Raw genomic sequence first — 20,347 nt, forward strand, 5'->3', positions numbered from 1 at the left:
ACTTATCAATGAATGGAAATTAATGCGTACACGTATAGAATGTCTGTATTTGAATACGCAATACAACAAGATTCGTACACAGATACTTAAAATTGCTAATAAGTCTAGTTATTTTGTTGTGTTTAACAAACGTGCATGCAGTTTTGGTTTCGCGTTTAAATATAAATCTCATTTTAAATGCATATTTCTTATGGAACTCGCTAGCTTATATACAATTGTCTTTTAAATAGTACGATATTGCATACATTTACTTGGGTAAAACTTTAAATTTGTTCGATTTTACTTGTGACTAAGCATCACACGCTGACGTTAAAAACATACAGAGCTGTTGCGACATGCGGTTACACATATGTACGAGTATAAATATTGTTACTTAGCCTAGAGAGTATCTATACGATTGTAAGACTTTTTTGGGGCAAGGGAACTGAAGACGTTCCGGAAAACAAGAGAGAACAATAGGGTACTGGAGAGCTATGGATTGATCTAGGAGTATGGGAATTCGATTGGGAACTATTTGAGCACGGCCAGGACCAGCACAGCTCGCCCGCCTCACATCCGCGAGTTGTAGTAGGGGTCGTCTTCGCAGGGTGGGTATCCGTACAAGTACGGATGGTGGCATGGCACTCACGACCAGCGCGACTTCTGCAAGTCGATCTGGCCCTCCAGGGTCTTGGCCAGATATATGACGAAAAGCTGAAGCAGGGCGATGCCAAGAGCCACGCCCGCAATCACATAGAGGTTGCGCTCCACCCAAACGCGAACGATCTCGATACAGCCGCTGGTCCAGATGCGCTTGCTGGCGGCGGCCACTGAATGCTCCTGTACGCCATAGCCGCACATTATGTTCACCAGGCCGGAGCTGATGTCGGTGGCGTTGATGCAGCAGCTGTAGGGTACGCCGCACCTCTCCACCGACGGTGAGGAGCAGTTAAAGTACTCGTTCTTGCCTGCTCAAAGGATGAATTTAAATAATCATATTCTGGCTTAAACCGAATACCACTGATACTCACTCCAGTCCTGGTAGCCGGCGTTGCTCAGGCCACAGCACTTAAACTCCTGCTGGGCAAAGTCGATGAAGTTCTGAAGGTCAGAGTCGTCACGGTAAGAGTGGATAATCTTGTCCGTGAATTGGTACTCCAGGAAAGAATTCATGTACTGTGGGAACACGAAGCAGATAATGGCCAGCGTCATCTCCATGATGAAGAACATGAGCAGGCACATCGAGTAAAACTTCAGCAGGCAGGTATTCTCGCGCAGGGCGCCCAAGCAGCCGGCAAAGCTAACCACAAACACCACGATGCCTGCTATAATCATCACCAGCGAAATGTTAAATATCACGTCGTAAACCGTGTCCAGGCGCACCCAGCCGTTGCCATCCTTCAGCTTGTCCATGAAGGCGTACACGCCGATGGCCAGGAGCAGGCCCCCGAAGAGCCAGAAGATGAAATTCAGCAGGAAGATCATGTATTTGACGCAGGAGGAGACGTAGGTGAAGTGATGTGGGGGGTAGGACATGCGTGGGTGCATGTAATTACCCCCGTGATGGTATCTGTGGTTGCTCATGCTGCTTGAGGCCGTCAATTTGCGAATTATTTGGATATAGGTTGCTTTTCTGGCCTTTTTCCGTTGTTTTCTTTGCTAGGTTCCACCCCCACTACTTATAGTTGACGCCCTCTCTGTGTGTGGTCGGTTGTGCTCTTAATTGGCGCTTCCTGGGCGTTTCAGCGCATTATGCGTATTTGGGCAGTGCAATTGGCCTTTGAATCCTGTTGTGCGACACAGGTGACTCAGTTCTTTCCTGTGTCTAGTTCGCTTTTTAATACTGATAAACAATTTCACAGAGCTCGAAATTTGTGAGAACAACAAAGTCACACCGCGTTGCCAGACTTCAGTCGCCTACTTCGCCAGTAGTTGGCAACGCGGGCCATCAGCTGTTTGTAATCGATAAATTAGAGTCATAGAGGACTATCGTTTCCGAAAAGCCCAAGATGTTGACCCGCTGGCATGATAAATATAGGAACCAAATAAATAACTTGATATATTTAAAAATTGTTCAAAAGATCAGGTATGGTTTGTTCATTTCATAGAATAGTTTTCAGTTGTCCCAGTGGAAACAACTATTTCCAACTCGATAGTTTCACTATCGATAGTTTTTCAGCTCTACAGCTGGGGAGAAGAATACTTTTCATGGTCAGCTGTTTGTCAGGTTTTTTGTATTGTATTAGTTTGTGATTTTCCACCCGCTGCGTAACATTGCGACGCGCGCTTGTTATTAGACTGAGAGCACGCTTCAATTCATAAACAAAAGGCCAAAAATAGAAGCAAAACAGGCGCAGCACCATTTCGGGCAGTTTTCAGCAGGTGAGAGGCTTCCAGGGAAACCCAAGGACACGCCACCGCGCTTAGTGTGGGAAAATGTGTGTTTTGTGTGTGCTTTAGTTTGTGTATTTTGTGTGTGTGTGTGTTGTTCGGCTGACATTGGAGCCAAGAACTTGGGAAACTGAGCGAGCGCCAGACAATTTTCTTTTAATGAGCGTGCAATTGAGCATCCACGGCTTTCTCTCTAATGCGCTTTCTCCCTGCAACCCAACCACACACACACTCACTCACACAGTCGGGCAAGCCAAGCGCATAAGCACAACAAGCTAAACGAAAATAGAACGAAATAATAGAAATAAAGACGGAAGTGACAACAGGACGGGCATTGCATAAATATTAGTTCGCGTGGGTTGACTTTCCGCCGCTTGCCCCGTGCTTCTCAGCGCTTTCCTCGGTTTCCACGCTCCCGCCGTTTGATTGAATAACAAGCTAGTGGCGAATTGGCAGTGCCAAGTGCAGTTGTCACCTTGCATTAGCCGAAAACCAAGGGGGACTTGAAAAATGTTTTCACTTTCTCGCCACGCACTGCGGCGTACTCGAAATTTCGCACTTGCCGCCGCCGCTTTTCCATCTAGCCGCTGCTATGCAGGTGAGTGACAGGTGAAATCGACAGAAGACAGATAGCCGACATTGGTATACCCTTTTCAAACTAACTAAGGTATAGGTCATACTGCAGTCCCTACAATTTCATTTCCTTTAGTTCAGTTATTACCAACAAATAAACAAACAAAGTTATGCAAAATCGATAGACAACTTTGACTCTTGCTCATCGAACTATAATTTCATTAAAACAAACGAAAAAATATAAAAATAAAACTTACAATTTAACAAAAATATTATTCACAACGACTGCTAAAGCTATAGATGTCCCCCGGTTATTTTCAGAGTCAGTTCCCTTACATTTCAAATCAAAGTAATATAGAACTGACCATACCCCTTTATAGAGAATAATTCATTTGTTGATTTAGCCAAAGGGGCAACGCTCTACCTGCGGGTGTGGCCCCGCATTCATTCTAAACAATGGACTTGCCTTTTGATCCCATTTGTTGAGTTTCCCATCCAATCGATTGGCAATCTTCTAATTTTAGCCACAATTTCTAGTTCAAATTGCTGCCTCGTTTGCATTCCTTATGAACGCAATTTTCCACCTCTATTTTCATCAATTCGATTTTATTTTCGCCTTTTGCTCGAAATTAATTCATTTGTCTTTAATTAATTGTCCGCGACACACTTCGGTGGTTTTCTATTATTGCACCGAAAATAAAAGGTGCTTCCCCTCCCCTGATCACTATTCCTCCCCCCATCTGCTCGGAGGCCCCCTTTCAGACGCAATCCCCCCAAATTTTGTGTGTTTACTTTAAGCGCCACTTTGTTTTATTGCTGGCAGCGGGCATAGTTAATTTATTTTTAGCCCGATGCGTTTCTCCACTCGATTTGTTGCTTGTGCTTCTTTGCCTGCACTTAACCAATCTGTTTACACCTTGGCCAATTAGCTCCAGTGTTTTGTATAAGCATAACTTTGGCAATTCGGTTGTTTTCCGAGGGGTATACCTTGGAAAATGGGACAAAGAATCTAAGACGAAATGGTGCATCTATGTATGTATATATGTTTGTTTATATTCTGAAATTGGAAATTTATATGCTGAAATTGAATTTGGTTTTTCTATAATCCATCAAATACCAATTGCTACTGTTTTATTGTTTAAAGTGATTAAGAACAGTTATTTTCATCTGAGTTTACGACTTTAATCGCATATTTACCAAAATAAGATGATTTTGTGGTTTTGAAAATATATTTTTTGCAACTCATTGCTGATAGCCTGTAGCACCTATTTCTTATCTTATTCGTAGGCTAAGAGATGGCATTTAAATTAACAAATTATGATTGCCCAAGGTTTAGTTGATAGTCCCACTGATAAGTTTAAGATTAGGGAAGCCGAATCTTACAGAAGCTTGGCGACAATACCTCTTCACTGCCATAATTACTCAAATTCCATTACCTAACTAGTGGTACGCTGTGGTGGTTACAGAAAAATCCACATAACCAAACCACAAACTAAACACTAAAGTATTACATTTCAGATTCACGTCACATCAACGACAACCCGGCTAAAAGGGATTTCACCGGAAAAGCAAGCATGGAGAATAAAAGCGAAAAGGTTACGGTGAACAAGGAGGAGCTGCGCAAGCGCCTGACACCGCTGCAGTATCAGGTTACACAGGAGGCTGGCACCGAGCGGCCATTCACAGGTATGCCTCCCCCTCACACGAAAATACCTTAAACATACTTATTTAGGTGAAAGGCGAATAACGTATTATGTTTTCCAACCACCACAGGCTGTTACAACAAGCACTACGAGAAGGGCGTGTACCAGTGCATCGTGTGCCACCAGGACCTGTTCAGCTCGGATACCAAATACGACTCCGGCTGCGGTTGGCCGGCCTTCAATGATGTCCTCGACAAGGGCAAGGTTACGCTGCACCGTGACGCCAGCATTCCAGGTGCGTAACGCCCACGCGGCACATATCCCAGATGGTCCTAGGCTCTAGAGTCTAGAGTTCGTTCGGCACTCGTAGTTGTTGTTAGTTGCAAAACGTTTTAAGTTCTGTTTTATTTGAGTTGCTGTTTCGTTGCCGCACCGTATTTAAAAGTTAGGGATAAAGTTGTAACTCAATCTGAGGAGAGACTAAAATCATGTTAAGACGAAAGGAAATCATGCGTAGTTGTTTCATATGTACATATGTGCAGTAATAAAATAATAGCAGTAGACTTTAAGGAGCTGATATCTACTACGTTTATAAAGCCTTAATGCAATTCATAATTTAATTAGTATTAGCAGTAAATACTTACGAATTTTTAATACAAAATAGATAGTCAATGAGGGCAAATTCAATATGCATTTGTATGATTAGATATGCAAAGAATTGGTTAAGTTTTGCTGTCTTGATATGTATAGACTAAAAGGTCAGTCAGATAAATTTATCAGTCAGGGCTTAAACGCTGTAAATGATTAAATAGTTTAGCAATTAAGGCATATTTCAACGTAGTAGACATTATGTAGAAAAATCTTTATATTGCAGTAATATCTCATATATGTTTTGTGCTAATTGTGTTGCCTTGTTATGTTATTTCGTTTTGTTTTTTGCTTTGTTTGTCTTGAACTTTAATGAATTGAACGTGAACTTGAGCCCAAACTTGTTCCATGGTATATGTGGTGCGCGTTGCCCAGAGTTCACTGTAGTTGTGCCGTTGGCCTTGCTGTTGTTGCCGTTTTGTGCCATTACCGTCTAGTCTTGTGAGTGTTTCCCGCTGCTGTGGCAGCACCTGAATGTGCAACTAAGCGAAAAGAAGCGACTAAAATTAATTCCTAACCGAGTATTGTGTTCTCTTATCCACCTCTTCTATCCCGCCTGACTTTCTCGAAACTTTTCTCTTTTTCCAAAAAAAAAAATATAATCTAAAAATACGAAATACGAATCTCATTCCGACTGTTGCCCCAAAAACCAATATCCATCCGCACACAAATATCACACTGTTAACCCGATTAAATCAACAGTAGTCATTTCGAAAACGCTAGGCATGGTGCGCACTGAGGTGCGCTGCTCCCGGTGCTCCGCCCACATGGGCCACGTCTTCGACGACGGACCGCCGCCCAAGCACCGCCGCTTCTGCATCAACTCTGCGTCGATCGACTTTGTGAAGAGTGCTCCGGCGCCATCGAAGGCGGATCCGCCGGCGGTGTCATCAAAAAAATAATAACCGATCTGCCTGCTAGCCCCCAGGGAGGACATTGCAGCTGGATGGGAATTGTGCCCACAATGAGCCCTATAAAGATACCTGGAGGAAGTACCACATTAGACAGAGATATTCTCAGAGCAGTTAGATTTCTATACAAAGACACGTTTACTTTTGTCATGACGCGAGAAAAATATATTAGATATTTTATAGGAGTTTATTATGCGAAAACAAAAAACTAAGCTTGCACAAGAACGATGCTTGAAAATGTATTACGGAACGAGGAGTGAGAGATTATTGTTGTAGATCGGTCTAAGATCAAATGATATTTATATATGTATCTACTTTATGTTAGCAACTTTCACCCCAATCTACTCTTTCGGTTTCAAACCTTCATAATTAGGGGTGTCACAGAAATCGCCTTGGATTTTTAAGTCTTTTAAAAACAGTAGCTAAGCTGGAATATTTTAAATTCAATGTAAAATTTTATATTAAATTACCAAAAGACAATTTAAGTTAAGGCTTTAAAATCCATTATGATTTCTGTGGGACCTTTGAAATTCTTATTATACTGTTGTTACCTGTTTAGGCATTTTGTAAGACTTTATGGAAAGAAAATAACTACTTCTTGATTTGATTTTTTGGTTATTCTTTTCTTTTGAACTGCTCACTTGGCATTCCCATCGAAATGTATTAGAAAGTAATGTATCTTAACAACGATTTACACAATTAGTAGGAGTTTACCTGGTTGAATATAGATAAATTAAGCTTACGCAAGGAAAGAAATAATTTAAGAGGACAAAGTGATCTGCGTAAGAGTTTCCTTTATTTGGTTTTCCTATGATTTTCGGTTAACTGTCATACTGTCATCAATCTTCTCTCTTTTTTTGGTTTTGAATCCATTTTCGGCACCCATATGAGCTTATTTCATATTTCCCATTTCGATCACTATCGATCCAAGGTCTTTTGGATTTATTTTTGGGGCCAGGGCCATTATTACGTGTGTGTGTGTGCGTGTGTGTTCATATGTTTGTATGTTGTGTGTAGCTTGTTCGATTATTTATTTATACATTTCATTTTTATTTGCTGGTGTTGTAATTTGGTTATTTTTATTATTTCGCTTACACTTTTGCTTTCGTTGCTTCCTACTCATGCTCAATGATTTTGCCAATAACATAACCCGATTACTACCGAATCCATTATGTCCATATACTATTTAGAGTGTCTTAAGCAAACTGAATAATGTGTATTTTCGTATATTTTCTATTTCTCTTTTTTTAACTCGCTTCCAAAAAAAAAAAACACTAAATGTACGCCTGTAAACGTTCTTTGGGGGTTTGTTTTGCTAACAACAAAAAACACATCAATATATACACTCACACGAACTCATCAAATTTAAATTGTAACATGAAACACAACACTATATGCATAAAATGCTTAATTAACCAAAATATTATGTACTACAACCTTATGTGGAAATGCAACTCAAAATCACTGAATCCATTTTGAATTCTGATTCGTCATGTGTTTTCGCTCGATTTACGTGATTTCATTTCATTTGTCAACCGCCGCCGTCCATTCTTTATTCTTTCGCTCGCTCTCCGTTGCACTCTCTGCACTTTCTCTTTCTTTCTTCCGCCATTCGTCGCCTCGTTCTCCCCCCTTTCGCTGCACTCACATTTATTTGCCGTTATTTCTTCGCTCTGCCCCCTGTCTTTACACTCTTTACAATCTCCTACGCTTTTCATTTTCATCCATTTTGCAATATATTTTCTTGTAATTTGTTTACAACAAAAACGTTGAATTAACCCTTGCAAAACGAAAAAAAAAATACAAAAATATTGTAAAAAATGTGAAACAAAACTGCGCTACAACAAACAAACAACAAAAAACCGAAACGTATGCAAATCTAATCCCACAAAATCGCAAAATGCAAATAAAAAGGGGGTAATATTCTACTACTAATCGCACATCCAGAACGTATACGCACCGAGGTCCGTTGCGCCCGCTGCTCCGCCCACATGGGTCACGTCTTCGAGGATGGACCGAAGCCCACGCGCAAGCGCTACTGCATCAATTCCGCCTCTATTGAATTTGTAACGGTAGCGGATGATCCCACGAACAACGCCTCCGCAGCCCCGCCCGTGGCCACACCCATTGCCCAGCAGTGAGAGAGCCGAAGGACACCCATATGACACGGGGAGAGAGCGGAGAGAGTCTAACCTCAATGTTGCTGTTAAGAGTTTTTACATGTACTTTCTAACTTTCCGCAAATGTGGCCAATTTTAGCTCATAGTCAGTCAGTCAGTCAGTCTCCGTCAAATTCTACGTAAGGGAAAAGCGAAAGTTTTTCCGCGTGCCTTCTGTTTGTGTAAATAGCCAACGTTTCGCCTCTAAATCTATTTGTTATATGCATACAAAACAATACTCTGTATACCACATTCAAAACATTACTAATTTTAAACTGAGCGCGCTAAATAAACGTGTATTTTTACAATAACAAAGTGCCTGTTTCTGCCAAGGTGTTTCTAGGCGTTTCTTATTCAGCGTGGAAACTCTGTTAAATTTGTCGTTTCGAAATGTGCGCAAGTGACAGTCAGGTGAGAACAGCTGAGCCGCGTTGCCAACCATCTCGATTGTTTTCGTACGAACAGATGCTGCGTCGCAGTTGTTGTTGTTGTGACGTAACAGCCGGCAATACACGAAATCAAATTTATTTATGGCTCGGAAATCAATTGATTTTAATTGCGGCTGCCGCATTAGGTAAACAATTTTTTATTAGTCGCGAAAAGTGTTCTGTGCTCGCGACAAATCGATAACATAGCCATTGGCAGTGGAATTACAAAGTCATTTGTGTACGCGCTAGAGCACGTGTAGGGTGTTTGGAGAACCAAGAGCCCCGATCCACCTGTGGGAGAGTAATTCCGCACACTTGCGTTTATGTTCCATGAGTTGAGTGACATTCAAAAGGCAATTGCGAGCGTCGCAGGCCGGTTGTGTCTGCAATAGCCGTATTATAAATTCACAATTATCTAACAATCATTGGAACAGCGATTTCTGTGTAAATATAACGACGCGCTCGCTCCGAAGTGATAATTTTGAATCCGCGGAGTGCAAAGATTAGATTGAGCACCCGACGACCATGGCCTGATACACCAGATTGTCCGTGAATCCAGGCTACCCCGCCAGCGATATATTCAGGTTACCCCCGTCCAAATGTGGATGCAGAACACCAGCTACCGGCAACCGATATTGGCAATCCCCCTTACGCTAAGCTAGAGCTAGCTTTTGGTTCCATCGTTACGTGATAGCATTACGTTAGGGACCGCTTGACCGTTACACAATCCGCAAGATGAAGGAATGGCTAAAGATCTCGTGTCTGCTATGCATCTTCGGATTCGTTCGCGAGATCCGGCCATCGGAGCCGTACGTCACAGAGTACCTCCTAGGTCCTTGGCGTAACATCACAGACGAACAGGTGAGTGTTAACAATTGCCTTTATTTATTTATTTAAAATAATGTTCAATTTCGTTAAATGCAGCTCGTGCAATATGTCTATCCGGTGGGCACTTATTCGTACATGGTGCAGTTGGTTTTTGTATTCCTGATAACTGATTTCCTAAGGTAACCTAATATAAAAGTATGTTTTCTGGTTCACCAGGTGTTCTGTACTGCTAAGTAAAAAGAAATCTGAAGATTTGTTAATGTAAACTGAGTATGGGATTTCTTTTTAAAGAATATTTTAGAATATCCTTCCCTTTTTCGATATATGAAATATAATGATTAATTACAATATCAATTATCTAATTAACAGATACAAACCCCTGATCATTACCATTGGAGCCACAGGAGTGATAATCTGGAGCATGCTCATCTGGACCACTAGTTTGCTGTCGCTACAAATTCTAGAGTTTTTCTACGGTACCTACATGGCCGCCGAGGTGGCCTACTTTACCTATATCTATGCCAAAGTGGACAAGAAGTACTATCCCAGGGTCACATCGCATACTCGTGCAGCCATGTTTGCTGGCAAACTGGTTTCCGGGATCACATCCCAGTTGATGCTTTATCTAGACTTAATGAACTACAAGCAGTTAAACTACATAACTCTAGGCAGTAAGTATGGATTATACAATCTGCAACAATATCTTTACTAAAACTAGCACTATTTTAGCTCAAATAATTGCCATGCTGTGGGCTTTTGGTCTACCCAAAGTGCACAAAAGCTTGTATTTCCATCGGGAGAAGATTAACACTGATATAGACCAGCAAACGCAGCTGCCGGGAGAGGACAACCTGGATGTAGCGGTACCCCATCCGAAAGCTACTCCCAAGAAGCCACGAGCTCTGCTTTTAATATGGGAGCATACCCGCACTGCCTACACCAATCCCCGCGTTGTACAGTGGAGTCTTTGGTATGCAATTGGGCTGGCTGGTTACCTCCAGGTCACCTATTACATGCAGGTTTTGTGGAAAGTAATCGAGCCGGAGCCGGAAATCGCCTGGAATGGAGCCGTTGATGCCATCTTAACTGCTCTGGCGGCTCTCAGCGCCTTGGCCGCAGGATATCTGCACACCGGGCGCCTCAAACCGCGCACATCCCTCCTGATCATGGTTTTCTTGTCCGCCTTGGAAGGCGGCTGTGTACTTATCTGCTGTTGGACGAATGACATTTATTGGTCGTATGCAGGATTCATTGTATTCGGTGGTCTTTACGGTTTCACTATCACCTTGGCCAGGTAAGCAGATTGGTATTTCAAACCAATTACTTTTCCATTACTTATTCCTTTGATGTCTTTACAGTGCTGAGGTGGCCAGGCATTTAGAGGACGATATCTTCGGGCTTGTCTTTGGCTTTAATACGTTTGTTGCCCTTATCTTTCAGTCGCTCTTGACCTTGATCTTCATCACAGGCTTTCAACTTGATCCTGTGGGTCAGTATGCGGCATACGCTTTCTATTTCATTGGTGTTGGCGTTCTGTATTTGACATCCGTGCTGGTGGAGTGGCTTTGGTGCCCTGCCCCCGAGAGCGAAACGCTGGAAAACTCTTTGGAGTAATTTTAGATGCATTTAGACAGTACTTAAAGTTGCCGGTTTGTGACTTAAGAGAACACATGTTCCTGCGTTGGAATACTCTGATATAGTATTCATGCGATGGTTGATTATATTCCCAGAAGAGTTATCTCACCTTATTATCTGCAATCTGATTCAGACTTCTAAGTAAACCGTGCTGATTTCCATTTATAAAACGCACAATCAGTCTCAAGTGCTCGGAATAAAGATACCAATTATTTTTAGTACTCATTGTGTTTAATTATCAAATCTTCTAAATCACAACACTTCATTACTTAATAAATGCTATGGCTGAGACGGATAAGGACGCTGACAACCACACATATGTTAAGATAATACAATGCTGTTTGTTTTGCTGACAATCGCGAACTATTCCGTTTAGATTTGCTAATCGAGCTTATAAAAATGAAGCTTTTTTATGGTTTTTCGGGGAGAATAATTATCGTACTTGATCCCATTGGCGTGCTCAGGAAAATCGAACTCCTGCGATTGGATACCCTGTATTCCTTTACTACTAACATATTCTTACCTAATTTGAGAAGATATTTATGTTCCATTAATAGGTCTGGTATAAACCAGTCAGCTTCTTAAGACCCGCTGAGAATTTTCCTACATATCCACTTAATTACTAAGATAATAGTCTAATTAGGGTATAAATTGTATGGCCAACTTGATGGAGTGGGAACCGCGTCAGTCGAGAGCAATTCAATCAAGATCGTGACCATGCCCAATCCAAGTAAGCGGAAACTTCCCGCTTCTCCCGCCTTCCAAGCACACCCATTAAAGATCTCTCTGAGCTCGTAAATAGTGATATAGCGTATAGCGTTGCGCTGATTACAAGCGTCGGAGCTAAATCTCTATACTCGGGGGCTAACCCTGGTAAGCCCTCGGAAGAATGCACAATTATTTTAATAGCTGACCGAACGAAGCTCTCCACATGCCGCCAGACATAGCTAGTCCAGACACTATCGCTCGGTTATTGTAAAAATCGCGATTAGATTTTAAACGGCAGTCGAAGCGGGATGGAGTCTTGGTTGAAGGTATCGTGTCTGCTTTGCCTTTTTGGATTCCTTCGGGAAATACGACCCTCGGAGCCGTATCATGCGGAGATCCTGATGGGCGAGTGGTATCACGTTACCCAGGATGAGGTAAATCGCTCCGTGTACCCCGTGGGAACCTACTCCTACCTTGCGCTCCTCATATTCGTTTTTCTGATAACCGATTTGCTAAGGTAGGCGCATTATTCGTAATCAGCTGCATCGTAATCATAATTTAATTATAATTTTTGAACAGATACAAGCCTGTGATTATTGCCAATGCCCTGACTGGGGTCTTTATTTGGGGCACACTGATCTGGACTACCACTCTGCCAGGATTACAAGCAGTGGAAGTTTTATATGGCTTCTATCAAGCGGCCGAAGTTGCCTACTACTCGTACATCTATGCCCAGGTGGACAAGCAATACTACCCCAGGGTCACCTCACACACCAGAGCGGCCATGTTCGTGGGAAAACTGGTGGCCGGAATCTTGTCGCAATTGATAATTGGCTTGGATTGGATGAACTACAAGGAACTATTCTACATCACCGTCAGCTGTAGGTTGCTTATAGAATATTTATCTTATAGTTGGTTCACTTATACCCTTTGACCGATCCGCAGCACAGGTCGTGGCACTAGTGTGGGCTTTTTTCCTGCCCAAGGTGGACAAAAGCGTGTACTTCCACAATCGATCCGAAGCTAATAAAGATGAGATTAAACCCGATTCTGGTGGCCTTGAGAAGGGTCCTGAGCAGGCTAATGCAGAGGTCACGGAAGCTAAGGTGACACCCACTCCGAATAAGAGTGTCCAAGCATTGCAGCTCCTCTGGTCACATTTCCAAAACGCCTACACAAATGCATTGGTGGTGCAGTGGAGCCTGTGGTATGCCATGAGTTTGGCGGGCTTTCTCCAAATCTCCACCTACATGCAGGTGGTTTGGAAATCTTTTGAGAACGAGCCAACAGTAAGTTAAAAATGATTTTTTATTCTTAAGAAAGATTGTTTACCCTGGAGGTCTCTTTTACAGATTCTTTGGAACGGGGCTGTAGACGCTGCTCTGACCCTTTTGAGTGCTGTCTTTGCCCTTCTAGCTGGATATTTCCATGCCGGTCGTCTGAGCACCAGTACCAGCATGCTCTCAATGGCTCTGCTGACCATCCTGGAAGGAGGTTGTGTTCTTTTGGCCTGCTGGACCTCCAGCATATACCTTTCCTACTTGGGCTATGTGCTCTATGGTGCCTTGTTTGCCTTTACCATAACAGTGGCCAGGTTGGTCTTTAAATGCATTTTAATCGATGCGGAAAGTATCTGTAACTTTTTGAAATTGCAGTTCTGAATTGGCCAGCAGTTTGCTGGAGGACAGCTTCGCCTTGGTTTTCGGATTCAACACATTTGTGGGACTCATCCTGCAGGTCATCATGACGTTTGTGGTTGTTTCGGAAAATGCCAATTTGAATCTGGATATTTTTCAACAGTTTACTGTTTACGGCTTTTATTTTATAGTGATTGGAATTATTTATTTTGTTGTTTTTCTACTGAAATATTTATGGTCATGCTTCGGAAGATCGAAATCAGTTGATTAGGAAATTAATAAATAATAGGGTACTCAGAAAAAACTTTAATTTTCCAATGGAAATATTAATATGTATTATATTTAATATTAAATATGTATTATAAAAAAATTAATTAATTAAAAATATAAATTCATTTTGCAAGTTCGTAAAAATGCCAAATTTTTTCTGATTTTTTTAAATACATATATATGTATTATGATTATCTAGCGCTTCTATGACATCTAAGAAATAAAAAGTTACTTTTGATAAAATTCTAAACACTTTTTGAAATATAAGTACTGGAAATTAGACTTTATATTTTATATTTACACCTTTAGATATTCTTATACATTATCAGTTCGTTCCTATGGCCTAAAAGTATACAATGTTTCGGCTCTTTTTTAAATGTTTCCTATTAAGTCAGACCAAAATATCCACCATTTTATTGTGAGATAATTTCGTCTTAATGGGAGCGCTTCATGTTCACTGCTCTGCCCAAATATGTAGTAATTTTGTCACTGTATATGAATTAATGTTGTATTGTTTTTTTTTTTTGTTTTGCTACTATAAAGTATATACATTCTTGATCAGAATCAGCGCATTTGGCCTTTAAAAAAAACGAAGTTTCTTTGTGTTCTCATTGGTATTTAGGTTGGAACTATAAAATAGGAAAACTATATAATATATATTTTCTATTGAAAAAATCTGAGAAATTAATAGACAAAATTCATAACTTCCATGTGTTTTAAACGATTTTCGTCTACTCTGAGATGTGGCCATTTTATTTATTTATTTAACTGTACCATATCGTTGCCATATAAATAAATTTATAAATGTAGAAGAAAAGGCAAAGTTCTGAAGATCGAAACCAATTAATGAAAAAGTAAATTAAATTAATAATTAGACGATTAAACATAATAGTAATACATTACATATACTCTAAATATTATATATAAATAAAACTATATGACGTATAGTTATCATGATATAAGAATACTATCCAATAAATACTTTTATTATTTCTCTGATTAAATTCTTCTACTTATACTTTTCATGAATTCTTCAATGAACTGAAACAATTTACTGAAAATGTATAAAGCCGTAAATGGAATCGGATTTTGATAAGCCGACAACCCAAAACAAATACTCGATGGGAAATACTTGAGATCAGTTAATTTAATAAACGGACTTAAGATTATTCGAGTATGATTAGAAAGTTAACAATACATATCTATTTAAGGTTCTTGTATGTGGCATTCTTCAAGCTCGACACTTTTATGAATATTTCATTAGGCTAATCGAAGATGCTTATCCGGGGGGGTTATCTAGAGTGTTGATTGTGCGGATTTCGACCAGGACCGGGAGTGCAATTCATATTATTTATATAGAGCATTATCACAGTGCGTTATCACACTGAGAGCTGTTGTAAAACACTTGAAACGAATCCAATTCGAAACGCGATGATAAGTCGTACAGGAGCAAATATAAATCCAATGGCGACCGTACAAGAGGCATTGTGAAAGTGAAAGCGAAACCGATACCTCCGCCATGAAGTACCTGCTCAGCGTGACTCTCCTGTTGGCCATTGGCCTCCAGCAGATCGATGCCCATGGAATGATGCTGTCCCCACCCAGTCGGTCCTCCCGCTGGCGTTACGATGGCTCTGCTCCCCAGAATTGGAACGACAATGAACTCTTCTGCGGTGGATTGTATGTGAGTGAAGGAAATGTATCTTCGAAGGGTTTTATTACCTCACATAGAAAATAGGGAGGAAATTTAAAGACAAAAAGAAAATCTAAATCGGAAATCAACTTTGTAACCAGATTCTATTCAAAGTTTTTCTTGAAATCCATCTTAATTCTTAAAAACGTACATCCCCAGACCCAATCTAACAACGGAGGACGTTGTGGTCTGTGCGGCGACAACTTTTCGGATGGCCAGCCCCGTGCCAACGAGATTGGAGGCAGCATCGGTGGTGCCGGCGTTGTGACCAGGAGCTACTCGGCTGGCAATGCCATTACCGTTGGCGTTAAGATCACCACCAATCACTTGGGACACTTTGAGTTCCATCTGTGCAACCTGGACGCCTTTGGCGGAGAGTCGGAGGAATGCTTCAACCAGCATCGTCTTCGTTTCGCCGATGGCAGCGAGTCCCTGAACATTGGCACCCAGAGGGATGAGTTTGATGTGACCGTCATTCTGCCTGATGGAGTCACCTGCGAGCACTGCGTCCTCCGCTGGACCTATGTGGGTGGTAAGTATTGAACATGGTTGTGGTTTGTCGGAAATTAATTGAGTTGTTTTCGCAATTTCGCAGCCAACAACTGGGGTATCTGCGACAACTCCGGCAACGGAGCTTTGGGCTGTGGCCCACAGGAAACCTTCAAGAACTGCGCCGATGTGAGGATCCAGTGGGGTCGCAACCTGGTCAAGGAGTTGGTCGCTGGCGGTGAGCCCGTGGCTCCCATCGAGGTGGTCTAAGAAACCAGACTGTAATTAAAAAAAAACTGCCTTTTAAGACTGAAATGTACTTAAAGCCAAATTATAGTCAGTCGTCAACCAAAGTTAAATAAAACTCAGAACATTAAAAATAATAACAAACTGTTTTGGTTTTAATTATGATTATTAATGAGTCATCAAGACCAGAGGAGAATTTAATCTCTGTGACTACTTTGTGTACTGTAGGTGGTTTGCACTTTTCATGCAAGTTAGAGGAAAAAAGTTGTAAATCTTTTACAAATTTCCTTAACCAGTCTAATTATTTTTATCAGTAACTAAACGGAATATTTATATATTTTTTTATAATTAAACCCTGTTCTTTGATCACCAAAAATTGTATTTATTCTTAAATAATAATTCAATTATGAAGGACAACAACAACATTGTTTACTTATTCCAATAGCGTGGAGCTCTGTGAATGTGATCTGTATTTTTATAAAATTATAATTATAGTTTATAATTTAATTTATAATTTATAATAATTTCTTTATAATAATAATAATAATTAAAAAATACTGTGGAAAGACAAAAGCCTTCTGGAGAAAGTTGCCTTTCTTCCCATGAAAAATGATGTCGCCTGGGGTTAGGCTACGTTTAAAAAGGCTTGATCTTTGGACAGTTTTAGAGCCTCGAAAATTTGGCAGATAAGATAAAGTTCAGAATGACCGATCAGTTTGGTGTCTTGTGTCTTTAGCGCGCGCGTTTTGAATTATTTGTTTGAATGTTTTCTTGTATATATATACTTTATCTAGTTTAATCTTTTATCATTTTATAACCTTTTATTTCTTTTTTAATTTATTTTATTATTTAATCCCATCTGGCCAAATATTTTTGTAAATATATAAAAACCATAAAGATTTTCCATTTACCTTTATTTCCTCACTGTAATGCAATAAGTTGGGTTTCAAAAAGTTAAGGATAACCTTTACCTTTTTTTACTATGCCCTTGAAACATTGCAACCTTGGTTAACAATATTCACTTGAAATTGAAATTATTCCTAAGGAATGAACTCTTATCAAAATGGCATTGATGGGTTAAACATAAACAAGTCTATGGGCTTAGAATGATTCAATTACCAACAATTAGAGCAATTGTTTATATGTGTCATACTAAGGTGTTTTGCCCAATTCCCTGGTCAGATACTACCAATTCCCCAAAATTTCAACTACTAATAACCATAAACAGAGTCAAGATTATATTTATGATAAGAACAATTCACAGTTATTTGACGAAAAATCAAAAAGAAACATAAAGCCACCCCCTGGCAACTGATAAGGAATGGGAATATGGAACTATATAAGGCTTCCATCATGGCACTATGGATCAAAGTGAAAGTGAAAGTGAAAGCAAAATGAGATCCTTCGAGGTGATTCTGATTATTAGTTTGGGCATTTTCTGTCTGATGCAAGAACTGGAGGCCCATGGCATGATGTTGAGTCCTGTGGGAAGATCTTCACGCTGGCGTTACGATTCTTCGGCACCCACAAATTACGATGACAATGGATTGTATTGCGGTGGCTTCTGGGTAAGACATCCTGCAGATACTTTTGAGATTTTCATTTCATACAGTTCTTTTCTCTTCCTAGAAACAAACCCAAAACGGTGGTCGCTGCGGTCTGTGTGGCGATGATTGGAGCTTGGCTCAACCGCGTCCCAACGAGCTGGGCGGCAAATATGGCAGTGGAGTGATTGTCAAGTCCTTTAATGGCGTTAAAGAAGCTGAAATAACCGTCAAGATCACTGCCAATCACTTGGGCTATTTCCGATTCCACATATGCAATCTGGATGAAAACGGAAGTGAGTCGGAGGAGTGCTTCGAACAGCATCTTTTGAACTTTGCTGATGGCAGCCAGGAGTATTACATCAACACAGCCACTGGTGACATTGTGATGACAGTACAACTGCCCACTGATCTCAATTGCATCCACTGCGTTCTCCGTTGGACATATACGGCGGGCAACAATTGGGGCGTCTGTGAGGACGGCACGGGGGCCATGGGTTGCGGTGCCCAGGAGACCTTTGTTAACTGTGCCGATATCAGTGTACTCTCCTCGGCGAGGAGTATTATCCAGGAGGTGCCAGTGGAGGTGGTGGGAACAGTTTGAATATCACTACGATTCCTATCTATGGTGGCCAAACGAACAACTGTATTTAATCTCAATAAATTATTTATGTTTATATATTTAATTAAAAAAAACAAAGATAAGAAACTAACTTCGAGAAGCCTTGTAGTTACCTATAGTGTTGGGTATATCCTATAGTATCTATAGTTATATTCTTGGTGATATCAATTAGACTTTTCATGGTATAATTGCACTAAGCTCCATCTTGGTATTACATTGATCAGGTAATATTTTTGGGCTCGAAGGGCAATCAATATCACCAATACTTCCACTATCACCGCCGCGGACTGACTGAGGTCTGTGAGGCAGCCGTGCATGTATTTATAGTCTCCGAGTAAAGAGAAGAGCAGAGATGAGAGAGAGCGTGAGAAAAAGAGATATCTCTAGAGATACACGTAGACGTAGAGTGAAAGAGAGAGAGCAAGAGAGAGAGACTCAAAATAAGCTCAAAATTAATCAAATTTGGAAAATATTGCGTATACGTAGTGGTGCAAAGTTCGTTAAAGATTTATCTATACACAAAAATATTAATTTATTAAACAATAAAGGTAATTTATTAATATTAATGTTTTCATTAAAATGAACTTTAAATAGCATTATTTTGATTTTAAAAACTAAGATTCGGCAAATATTAAGTATACGTAAGAAGTACGAAGTCCGAAAAAGATCTATCTATACTAAAGAAAATGTTTTTAGTTTTATAATATTATTTTTAAATTATAAAGTTAATTCTTGAAGTTTTACAACTTGAAATGAACTAAAACAGGCATTAGCCTGAAGCACTAAATTCAAAACTCTGCTAATATTACGTATACGTATTCATACATGTATACATATATAACGAAAATATTTATAGTTTTATAATATTTAAATATTCATTTATTATACAAAGAACATAATATATTAAAATTATTTTTATCAATTAAATAATCTTTAAATAGCAGTATTTCGATTAAAAAAAAAACTAAAATTCGGCAAATACTAAAAGAGAAATTTATTAACTAACATTAGATTTCATACATTATCACAAAAACAAAAGCTAAACTCGGCACGACGATCTCTAGTAAACAATACAATATATAATTATATATATTTATGTTAAAAACAACGAAGGAATAGATCATAATTATAATAATTATAATTATAATAAGAGTAATATGATTGCAGGAAGAAAGAAATACTATTAGAGGTCCAAATATTTCATTAAAACAAAGATATACAATTTTATCATTTGAAGAGAAAGTTAAATGGTTTGACGGATCGAAATATATACTTCTGTAAACCCAAGCATTAAGTTCCACCCCGATCTCAACGGTAATGTTAGACCCATAATAAATAAATGATCTTAACTTCAAAGATTATGAATGTATATTTTTCTTTTATTCAATAATTTTTATCATCGTATATATTTATTTATACATTTATATGGGTGTCTTTAAAGTGTTCTTGTTTGTGTTTTTCTGTGGATTGATGGTGAGGACCGTTTGTCGTCTTGGTCGGAGACAAGGGCTTTCCTTGTCCGCTGAGGGGAGCAACTAATTAAGCAAATAGTTAATTAAGTGAAAGCCATTGTTGTCTCCGACATTTCCTTTGACGATCAGATGAGATTTGCACATTTCAATAATAAGATATCTTGTTCTTGTATTTGTATTTGTATTTGTTACACTATCCTGTATATGTTTGCATTTTTGTATATTGTATGGTAATATTCGTAATTTGTCTTAAGTGTTCCGTGGCTTACAAAATACGTTTCACAATAACTGGCTTATTAGTTAACTTCAGAAATAAGTTTGTATATATATATATATCTTATATATATATATATATATCATAAGTTTTGTATGTTTTTCTGTTATTTTACAAAGCCTTTAAAAGTCAATCGCAAACGATAAGTTTGGTAATTTCACTACAAACTCAAGTATCGCGCCATAACTTTTCAAATT

At 39.6% G+C, this 20,347-nt stretch overlaps 6 protein-coding genes across 11 annotated transcripts; 5 read left to right on the forward strand and 1 right to left on the reverse strand.

Annotated features, from left to right (window-relative positions):
- Window positions 1-27: 27 nt before the first annotated feature.
- On the reverse strand, window positions 28-1,916 carry Tsp86D (Tetraspanin 86D). The gene is made up of 2 exons (XM_020957638.2): window positions 1,011-1,916; window positions 28-947 (listed from the first exon to the last, which is right to left on the reverse strand). Exons 1-2 carry the CDS (start codon window positions 1,561-1,563, stop codon window positions 625-627), a joined length of 876 nt encoding a protein of 291 aa, XP_020813297.2. The 5' UTR covers window positions 1,564-1,916; the 3' UTR covers window positions 28-624.
- Window positions 1,917-2,130: 214 nt separating this feature from the next.
- Window positions 2,131-8,619, forward strand: SelR (methionine sulfoxide reductase SelR). Of its 6 annotated transcripts, none has more exons than XM_020957640.2 (5): window positions 2,146-2,361; window positions 2,763-2,968; window positions 4,462-4,629; window positions 4,717-4,881; window positions 5,958-8,619. In XM_020957640.2, exons 2-5 carry the CDS (start codon window positions 2,881-2,883, stop codon window positions 6,134-6,136), a joined length of 600 nt encoding a protein of 199 aa, XP_020813299.2. In that variant the 5' UTR covers window positions 2,146-2,361; window positions 2,763-2,880; the 3' UTR covers window positions 6,137-8,619. The 6 variants fall into 6 exon arrangements, with proteins under 6 accessions (XP_086687808.1, XP_020813301.2, XP_086687807.1 ...); XM_086831680.1 differs by having other exon boundaries at window positions 8,060-8,619; XM_020957641.2 differs by having other exon boundaries at window positions 8,093-8,619.
- Window positions 8,620-8,706: 87 nt separating this feature from the next.
- Window positions 8,707-11,416, forward strand: LOC110188083 (thiamine transporter 1). Its single transcript, XM_020957636.2, has 5 exons — window positions 8,707-9,593; window positions 9,657-9,739; window positions 9,930-10,231; window positions 10,290-10,854; window positions 10,919-11,416. The coding sequence occupies exons 1-5, from the start codon at window positions 9,468-9,470 to the stop codon at window positions 11,172-11,174; spliced, it is 1,332 nt and encodes a 443-aa protein (XP_020813295.1). The 5' UTR covers window positions 8,707-9,467; the 3' UTR covers window positions 11,175-11,416.
- LOC110187872 (thiamine transporter 1) lies at window positions 11,153-13,826 on the forward strand. The gene is given in 5 exon segments (XM_020957356.2): window positions 11,153-12,420; window positions 12,483-12,784; window positions 12,849-13,192; window positions 13,256-13,497; window positions 13,559-13,826. Coding segments are annotated over 5 exon segments (1,365 nt in total). The 5' UTR covers window positions 11,153-12,211.
- A 1,394-nt stretch (window positions 13,827-15,220) lies between these two features.
- Window positions 15,221-16,382, forward strand: LOC110188005 (uncharacterized). The gene is made up of 3 exons (XM_020957527.2): window positions 15,221-15,494; window positions 15,663-16,035; window positions 16,099-16,382. The coding sequence occupies exons 1-3, from the start codon at window positions 15,330-15,332 to the stop codon at window positions 16,260-16,262; spliced, it is 702 nt and encodes a 233-aa protein (XP_020813186.2). The 5' UTR covers window positions 15,221-15,329; the 3' UTR covers window positions 16,263-16,382.
- Window positions 16,383-17,632: 1,250 nt separating this feature from the next.
- LOC110188006 (uncharacterized) lies at window positions 17,633-18,386 on the forward strand. Its single transcript, XM_020957529.2, has 2 exons — window positions 17,633-17,806; window positions 17,868-18,386. The coding sequence occupies exons 1-2, from the start codon at window positions 17,633-17,635 to the stop codon at window positions 18,384-18,386; spliced, it is 693 nt and encodes a 230-aa protein (XP_020813188.2).
- Window positions 18,387-20,347: the final 1,961 nt, after the last annotated feature.

The sequence above is a fragment of the Drosophila serrata genome, unplaced genomic scaffold (genome assembly GCF_035046125.1).
Source record: "Drosophila serrata isolate PLE 108 unplaced genomic scaffold, ASM3504612v1 contig_241, whole genome shotgun sequence".
In the NCBI taxonomy this organism is placed as follows: domain Eukaryota; kingdom Metazoa; phylum Arthropoda; class Insecta; order Diptera; family Drosophilidae; genus Drosophila; species Drosophila serrata.

What these genes read in the sequence shown, in the direction of transcription:
- Tsp86D (XM_020957638.2), bottom strand. Translation starts at nt 1,563, where the DNA reads ATGAGCAACCACAGATACCATCACGGGGGTAATTACATGCACCCACGC. An exon ending in CGCCGGCTACCAGGACTGGA is followed by an intron (nt 948 to 1,010) that starts GTGAGTATCAGT and finishes TCCTTTGAGCAG; the next exon opens with GCAAGAACGAGTACTTTAAC.
- SelR (XM_086831680.1), top strand. Translation starts at nt 2,881, where the DNA reads ATGTTTTCACTTTCTCGCCACGCACTGCGGCGTACTCGAAATTTCGCA. An exon ending in ATCTAGCCGCTGCTATGCAG is followed by an intron (nt 2,969 to 4,461) that starts GTGAGTGACAGG and finishes ATTACATTTCAG; the next exon opens with ATTCACGTCACATCAACGAC. An exon ending in CACCGAGCGGCCATTCACAG is followed by an intron (nt 4,630 to 4,716) that starts GTATGCCTCCCC and finishes CAACCACCACAG; the next exon opens with GCTGTTACAACAAGCACTAC.
- LOC110188083 (XM_020957636.2), top strand. Translation starts at nt 9,468, where the DNA reads ATGAAGGAATGGCTAAAGATCTCGTGTCTGCTATGCATCTTCGGATTC. An exon ending in CTGATAACTGATTTCCTAAG is followed by an intron (nt 9,740 to 9,929) that starts GTAACCTAATAT and finishes TCTAATTAACAG; the next exon opens with ATACAAACCCCTGATCATTA. An exon ending in TTCACTATCACCTTGGCCAG is followed by an intron (nt 10,855 to 10,918) that starts GTAAGCAGATTG and finishes ATGTCTTTACAG; the next exon opens with TGCTGAGGTGGCCAGGCATT.
- LOC110188005 (XM_020957527.2), top strand. Translation starts at nt 15,330, where the DNA reads ATGAAGTACCTGCTCAGCGTGACTCTCCTGTTGGCCATTGGCCTCCAG. An exon ending in TCTTCTGCGGTGGATTGTAT is followed by an intron (nt 15,495 to 15,662) that starts GTGAGTGAAGGA and finishes GTACATCCCCAG; the next exon opens with ACCCAATCTAACAACGGAGG. An exon ending in CCGCTGGACCTATGTGGGTG is followed by an intron (nt 16,036 to 16,098) that starts GTAAGTATTGAA and finishes GCAATTTCGCAG; the next exon opens with CCAACAACTGGGGTATCTGC.
- LOC110188006 (XM_020957529.2), top strand. Translation starts at nt 17,633, where the DNA reads ATGAGATCCTTCGAGGTGATTCTGATTATTAGTTTGGGCATTTTCTGT. An exon ending in TGTATTGCGGTGGCTTCTGG is followed by an intron (nt 17,807 to 17,867) that starts GTAAGACATCCT and finishes TTCTCTTCCTAG; the next exon opens with AAACAAACCCAAAACGGTGG.